The sequence below is a fragment of the Brachypodium distachyon genome, chromosome 2, assembly GCF_000005505.3.
Source record: "Brachypodium distachyon strain Bd21 chromosome 2, Brachypodium_distachyon_v3.0, whole genome shotgun sequence".
NCBI lineage: Eukaryota > Viridiplantae > Streptophyta > Magnoliopsida > Poales > Poaceae > Brachypodium > Brachypodium distachyon.
This window is the reverse complement of record NC_016132.3, coordinates 32,911,907-32,919,673: the sequence shown is the minus strand read 5'-3', so window position 1 is coordinate 32,919,673 and position 7,767 is coordinate 32,911,907. Positions and strand designations below refer to the sequence as shown.

Below are 7,767 nucleotides of genomic sequence, written 5' to 3'. Positions count from 1 at the left end.
TTTTAGGGTTTTGAAAATGATTAAATGCAAGGGTGACATGATGCTTATGATATGCAATGCATATGAAGAGTTTTGAAAATTGGGATGTTACACATCAGCCAAACCCTTTAGCTGAAAATCTACAAAGACAACCCTTTCCTGCGGGGTCATCACTAAGGCACCCATGTACTTCTCCATTGTGTGCAACCAACTTGATGCCTCCATGGGTGTCCCTGTTCCATCAAAAGTGTCCAAGCGCATGGCCAACCACTTGCTGAGCGTCATAGTTGGAGCAGGGGCATCATGATCACTAGATTGGCTCACAGATGCTTCTGCATCTCCGTGACTGCTACCAGTAGGCTGATTTGCGTCGCTACCGCCGCCCCCATTGTTTCCACGACCTCCACCACGACCACGACGCCTCGGTGGCATCGCTCTGAGCAAAACCACAAAATCAAGAACAAGTTTAATCAAGAAAGTCCATAAACATGAAAACTGAGGATGGTAATAAAAATGCAATGCATAACCCAATAACCCATCCTATTGTGCACCAGTGTGTCAAAATTTTAAGTTGTTAAATCCTAGTTCAATTTTTTTTCCAGGTAACCTACTCCAGAGATCTAAAGCCTAGGCTCTGATACCAACTGTAACACCCCGTACATCGACCCTATCCGGAATATTACTACACTATGCAAATAAAGCTAACTCTTAGGAAAAAAAACTAGAATTTTCGGCAAAGTCTCCTTTGTTTATATGGACATCCACAACAGGCAATTTATAATATCTCTCAAATATAACCAGGAAGCTAGAAAGACATGCACGAAGTTCATAATAACTAAATACTCCAATACAAGTAACCAATAAGCGACCAAAGACTAAATCTCACACGAGAATGCAAAAGGGTTCTCTATGCTGGCTGTTTCTCAAGTAAAACAGGAGGTATGAAACTAAAACTTTAATCTTTAATATGTGATATGTGTGCTGTCCAGTGCATAGTGATGCTACTCCCGCCCATGCATGCCACTACTCGGAGTACCTGAAAACCAAATAAAACAAACAACAAGAGAGCAAGAGTGAGTAATCGTTACTCAGCAAAGGACAGTATGGAGCCAAAATAACAACATTCATCATATTGAAACACTGTCCAAAATAAAGCCATGAAACTCTTTATAAACTTTGTACTTTTTTTGATTGGAGCATTCTGGAATATTCACCGTTAACTTTCTCACCGTCTGCATTGGAATAGTTAAACAAGTGAATTACTCACCGACTTAGCTCAAGCTCACCAGAAAGTTACATAATAACTTAACTCACCGACCGCACCGGAATAGTTACCTATAACTTACTCACCGCCCTGGCTTAAAACAAAACCTTCCGATAGCACAAACCCCAAGGAATTCAAATATCAACTCGGATAACCAAACAACGTTGGCAAACAATGTCAAAGGGGGCTCGTCATGTACTTGCCTTAATCCCGAAATAGGACGGACAATTAATCTGCAGATTTATGCCTCATACCCGAAACTCCTGGACCGGTGGGGTAAAGCAAGTCTTAATACCAACTCAAATCCTAAGATTTAATAAAAAGAGCTGACAACTAAACATGGCTGGACAAGGCATTTAAACTTAAGCCACAATCTGCTCATTTTATTACTTTTACCAAGACCAACCAAACCAGATTCGTGTCTTGTTTCCAATAAACAGAAAAGTACAGACTTGCCAAACTTGTTATGTACTGATAGCCTTTCTGGTTAAAAGAACAATCCATCTAAAACCTGACATGCTGCTGAAGCTGACCAAACAAGCCACCTCAATTCGATGCACACAGCTTCTAGCAACAATTCCAGGTGCTAAACAGCAGTGTACTAATTCCAGGTGCTAAACAACCAGCGGCTTGAACTAGCAGTTGATTCAATCGGGCAACAGCAGCTAGAGCAGAACTTGTCAATTCAATTCACTGGAACGAGTTGCAGCGAGCGAGGAAAATACTTCCAGGCGGCAGAGAAACAGCCCAACTCGTACCTGGCAGTAGCGACGGCGACCAACGAGGACTCCAACGACGGCGAGCAGCGCGGACTGCAACCACGGCGGCACCAGCAGCAGGGCAGTCACCAGACAGCAGCAGAGGCGAGCTCGTGACGGCGGCAACGGCGAACTAACCCTAGGCGTTGGCGGCTGGGGTTGCTCTCGGCCTTGGGCAGTAAAACAGGGGATTAAACCAAGGTCCCCGATCCTTCTCCGACTCAGTTCCACACCGCACGCTGGGTTTTTTTTTTCTTTAATTCCAAATTCACTTAAAGGCTGAAAATAAAGGGTGTTGCGGCAAATTGATCCGGGCTCCGAAATTGACGAACCTATAGTCAATTTCGATCAACTGGACGAGACGAATCTAACCGTGGTCTTCGATTTTCCGTACGGCCTGTGATTCGGAAAGTCAAATTCTGGTCAATTCTTTCGTTCCAATCTGAAATTAACCTTTATAAAAATTCAGGGTATTACAGTCTACTTTTGCTGCCCAACACTAGGTGCGGCCGTGGCAGAGATCGATTCGGAAACCGCCGCAGTAGGATGGAACGGAGGAGAGCCGGCCGGGACAGCTCATAGGACGACACCGTTGCCTGCCACCCGCATGTGGCCGCCGCCAAAACCAGGTTCGAGACCATGGCGGGAAGGCGCCGGTGGGAGCCGAGGACTACTGGCAGCTACGATTAGTTGTGCGTGCCAGTGAAATCCGTGAGGGCCGCTTCGAGGAGCTCCATGCCGGAGTTTTGGCGGCGCAGCGAGGCCAGACGTAGCGTGGGCGAGTAGATCAGTTTTTTTTTTGTTGAGCGAATGCTCTTCACTAGTAGTTTTATCTTTAACTTTTTTTTAGAGCAACGATCTGGCTTTATTGATTCAAAGACAAAGTACATAAGATTGATACACGAACGAACACAAATAATAAAGATACTCAACAAAACTAAAAGCTTCGTCGTAGTTGTTCGAAATAAACTTCTCTTGATTTATCCTTCGCATCTTGATGCTTCTCCATGTATTCGTTGACAAAATTGCAGAATAATATGCTTGCATAATCTGAACTAACCTCGTAGATTTTGAAAAGCCGCATGACGTTGATCCGTGGTTCCCCTCGTCTCTAGAGGATAGATCGCCATGAGAAACGAGAGGAACCGCTGGAAATTGAAATTTACTCAAAACGACGGCTAGGGTTTTCTTGACAGAACAACAACTCCTGTTCCCGTTTATAGTTTTTTCTTTAACTAGCTGAGGATTCTTGTACTACTGTTGGGCCCATGCCCATTAGATGGCACTCTGTGCCAGCCCAATAAGCTGACCAAACGGATGCTAATTAAAGGAATCCCCATCGACCACAGCGGGGCCGCGATCCCTCTGACCACACTATGTCGACATCATTTCTCCATTCCCCCACGACTCCTTCTCCGTCACCAACACGTCATTATAAGTTACCAACTCAGTTCAAACACTGACCAGTAGGCCCAACCAAACACGGTCCGCATGTCAGCGTCTCGTCTTATCCGCGACCGCGTGGCAAGGGCAGGCCCCTCTGTACGTGGGACCAGAAGTATTAAAAGCCCCCGAAGAGGGTCCATCACAACCCGACGCCCTCATAGGCCCATCGCTGCCGTACACCGCTTTAATCGACGGTCCGCGCAAGAGAAGGTGCATGGACCCGGTTTACACAGCCGCTTTTGTCTCGCGCTTTTTTACTCAGACCCCGCATGGACCCACTTGTCAGAAACACAGGACCTTTGTATACGTCAAATTTGGAATCGGCGGTGGCGTCGACGGATCGCGTCCGCCGGATGGCAGTTGTTCGGTGCAGTGCCACCATGACGACATCCCCACCGCTACGACTTCGACTGCCCTTCCTTCTCCTCTCCACTCAGCGAGCTTTTACGTGCGAAGGGAGCGAGGCATCCACCACAGCGAAAAAGTAGGCGAAGTGGTTAAAGAATCGATCGATCTTTCCTAGATTTTTTTTCTTGTCCCCGAGGAATTCGGTTTCGCTCGGAATTCTCCAGCCAGCCCCATGGCGGTTCTTGGCGGCTTCCGCCGGAACATCGGCCTGTTCTTGAGTAAAAGCAACGGTATGTATTACAGTAGATTGCTTTTCGTGGTTCCCTAGGAAAGCATTCTGTTTTCCTTCGGTGTCAATTTGCTTCGGCGCGGGGGTTTGATGTTGGCTTGGCTTTTGCGTGCGTGCAGGATTTATGGCGGCGTCGCTGTCGGCGGCGAGCTGTGCGGAGGAGGTGGAGAAGGCCGAGGGGGCGGCGTGCCGGGACGACGCGGGGGCGCTGAGGCTCAAGTGGATCGCCATGGCCGCGATTCTGGTGGCCGGAGTGCTGGGAGTGGGCTTGCCGCTCGTGGGCCGCAAGCGGCGCGCGGTGCGGACCGGCAGCGCCGTGTTCGTCGCCGCCAAGGCCTTCGCGGCCGGCGTGATCCTGGCCACGGGGTTCGTCCACATGCTGCACGACGCCGAGCACGCGCTCTCCAACCCTTGCCTCCCCGCCGCGCCCTGGCGCCGGTTCCCGTTCCCAGGGTTCGTCGCCATGCTCGCCGCCCTCGCCACGCTCGTGCTCGACTTCGTCGTCACCAGGTTCTACGAGCGCAAGCACCGCGCCGAGGTCGCTCGTGTCAAGGCCGACGCCGCTGCCGCGCTCGCCGCGTCCACCTCTGCCACCGTTAGCGACGAAGACATCACCGTGGTCACAGTTACTGACGATGAGCACAAGGCGCCGCTCTTGCAAACCCACTCGCATTCCCATTCCCACGCGCACTCGCACGGTCACGAGCTGGTGCAGGCAGATGGCCGCGAGGGGGATGTATCAGAGCACGTGCGCTCCGTCGTGGTGTCACAGGTGGTTTATCTCATTTGTCGGTTTCACCTTGTTGTTTAACGGCAATGCATTTCTTTACCGATTCTGTTTCGTGTAGATACTGGAGATGGGAATCGTGTCGCACTCGGTGATCATTGGCCTCTCGCTGGGGGTATCACGGAGCCCCTGCACAATTAGGCCGCTGGTGGCAGCGCTCTCGTTCCACCAGTTCTTCGAGGGGTTTGCGCTTGGTGGATGCATTGCCCAGGTGAGGAATTTAATTCAGTTGCATGATTGTGAGACAACTTCAATGGGAATAAAATTACACAAGATGATGACAGAATTCCTACTGTTTGCACTTTGTTGTATCTATATATAATTCGTCGATATATCCTCAAAAATGCACTCTGAATTTTAGTATTTACGGTTGGCAATTCTAGCATCACATGCAACAGAAAAGAATTATACTTTTCAAACTTGAAATTCAGAAATTTGAACTTCAGAACCATCAAGTTCTGAGTGGCTAAAAGGAAATGTCCAGATTTACAAGTCAAATAATACATCAAAATAACTAAATACCCCTCCCTTCTAGACTCAATTTTTTTATCAAAAGTATTTCCCCAAAGTGGTCGGACCCTTCCCCGGACCCTGCGCAAGCGGGAGCTACATGCACCGGGCTGCCCTTTTTTTTTTTTTATTTCTTTTCCTAGACATCTAGGTCAGTTTGGTCATCTTGTTCTTGTTGAGCCATTCATCAATGCCATCAAGAAAATAGGTAATTAGCTCTTCTTCATGCTTGCAGTCCCTAAGTCCTTTTTTGCGTGGATGTCTTGCTTTCGGATTAACGCTGTTGCGGGAAAAGAGATTAATTAATGCCTTGTTGCATAAATAGACGGACAAAGAAATAATTGAAGGCAAATGTTAACATCTCAGTCACACTCTTAATTCTCGTTCCCATTTCTAAAATACATTAAGTTTGAAGCAGAGGGAAAGTATTCATTAAATAATACTCCGTCTATTTCAAAATAGATGTTTTTCTAGTGTTGGGCACAAGAATTTAAGTGAGTACAAGGTTGTTTTGCCTATCTTTCGTCAGGACATTAATGAAGGTCAAAATATGAACACAATGATAAAAATTGCATTGGAAGTGTAGAAAGACAAATATTGATTGAAAAAAATGAAGAGGCTAAAAGCAGGAGTACTCTATTGAAGGGAGCACTTGTCAGAGGTCCAGTTACAGCTGCCGTAGCAAGAGAAATTAATCCGCCCCTGGATGCTGTTAAACTGGGGTAAATCCAGCAATTTCATTAGTTGAATTTAAGTCCATGTGGTCATGAAAGGCACCTCTGTTAACTGGATGGATGAGCTAACCAGCTACCTCTAACTATTTGAATTTAATCCTGATTTGTGGATGTTTTATCACCACGTTGTAAAAGTTACTACCTCCGTTCCTAAATTTGTGTCGCTGTTTTAGTATAAATTTGAACTAAAACAACGACAAGAATTTAAGAACGGAGGGAGTGTAATTTTCATGCTACAATCAGTTTCTTTAACCACCTTGTCAAACTTTTAGTCCTTGCGCATCACTATAGACTTGATAGCATGGAGATAAACTTGCATGTGGATTACCTTTAATGTGCATGATTTGACTCCTAGTTCAGCGAGTTCACTGAAGCATTAAACTTTCCTGTTATTTTCGATAGCTATTTCTGACGAGGCATGCACATAGCTAAGAAACTGTCCGACATAATTAGGTGGGTACTGCTACTAAATCCTATTGGCATCAGTATGCTTCTCAAAAATTTTAGTTCCACACAGTTTAAGGTGGCTTTCACTCAGCAGGAGCAACTGTTGCTTCTGAACTCTTTTGGCTTTGTACTCAATGATTAACATGATATCTGGAAAAGTGAGTCACCTTCGTGTGTTCCACTGTTCATTTGCATATCTTCTGAATAGCTTGCTGTTATATCAGTATATGCAACATCCGGAGTTCTGATCTCATAGGTGTCATCCACATGATTCCAACTTACCCCATTGATGTTTCCAAATATATTGTTATTGTGTTACTTTTTCACCCCTTGATATCTATATCAGACAGCTGATTTCAGTAAAATAAACTATCATGCCATGTATCTCTTGTTGGTTGTGGTCATATCTTATTTTATTTATGTTCATTGGTATATTTGTAAAATTGTTATGTTGCTATTATTTTGATTATAACTGCCAGCTACTTTGATTTATATGAGTTACCTACTGACTGTACTGTTCTTTTGCACTTTGCATCATTGATTTCTCTTGATGGCTTTATAGTATGTTACTTTACTCATCTGGATTATAGAATTTGACACACCACCAATTTTTCGTCCAACAGGCACAATTTAAGAATCTTTCGGCAGCTATGATGGCATCCTTTTTTGCCATCACAACACCTATGGGTATTGCTGCTGGGGCTGGTTTGGCCTCGTTCTACAACGCCAATAGCCCCAGGGCTCTGGTGGTGGAAGGCATCCTTGACTCCGTGTCAGCCGGCATACTCATATACATGGCGCTCGTGGATCTCATCGCTGCCGACTTCTTGGGTGGGAAAATGACGGGGACGCCGCGGCAGCAGGTGATGGCATATGTCGCCCTGTTCCTTGGCGCGCTCTCGATGTCATCTCTTGCAATCTGGGCCTGAACCACAGGCATTTTAACGGACGGTCGCGTCCTAAAGATGTTGCCTTCAACATGTATAGAACTAATGTGTGTGCATGTGTTCTTGTGGTAATATGCCCTTGTTTTTTATGGGCATGAGAGGGGACAGCGCTGGTGGAAAACCTGGGGCATTGTGTATATGTACTTTTGGCTTTGTAAATGCTACTGCCCCATTGCTGAAAACCACGACAGCAGCTGCTTATGTGAAGAGTGATCTGGTTGCGTTTACTCGGGTATAAATTGCAGGGCATCTGCGAAA

The 7,767-nt window shown here is 46.2% G+C and overlaps 2 protein-coding genes across 13 annotated transcripts; one reads left to right on the top strand and one right to left on the bottom strand.

Annotated features, from left to right (window-relative positions):
- On the bottom strand, positions 1–3,751 carry LOC112270974. 12 transcript variants are annotated; one of them, XR_002963702.1, is made up of 3 exons: positions 1,315–3,751; positions 1,162–1,211; positions 1–415 (listed from the first exon to the last, which is right to left on the bottom strand). XR_002963702.1 is itself a non-coding variant. In XM_024459774.1 (3 exons), exons 1-3 carry the CDS (start codon positions 3,083–3,085, stop codon positions 88–90), a joined length of 402 nt encoding a protein of 133 aa, XP_024315542.1. In that variant the 5' UTR covers positions 3,086–3,749; the 3' UTR covers positions 1–87. The 12 variants fall into 12 exon arrangements, 1 of the variants encoding a protein (XP_024315542.1); XM_024459774.1 differs by having other exon boundaries at positions 3,062–3,749; XR_002963701.1 differs by lacking the exon at positions 1–415 and adding an exon at positions 736–1,015.
- Positions 3,752–3,784: 33 nt separating this feature from the next.
- Positions 3,785–7,767, top strand: LOC100826969 (zinc transporter 7). The gene is made up of 4 exons (XM_003568718.4): positions 3,785–4,085; positions 4,204–4,856; positions 4,933–5,082; positions 7,186–7,767. The coding sequence occupies exons 1-4, from the start codon at positions 4,028–4,030 to the stop codon at positions 7,489–7,491; spliced, it is 1,167 nt and encodes a 388-aa protein (XP_003568766.1). The 5' UTR covers positions 3,785–4,027; the 3' UTR covers positions 7,492–7,767.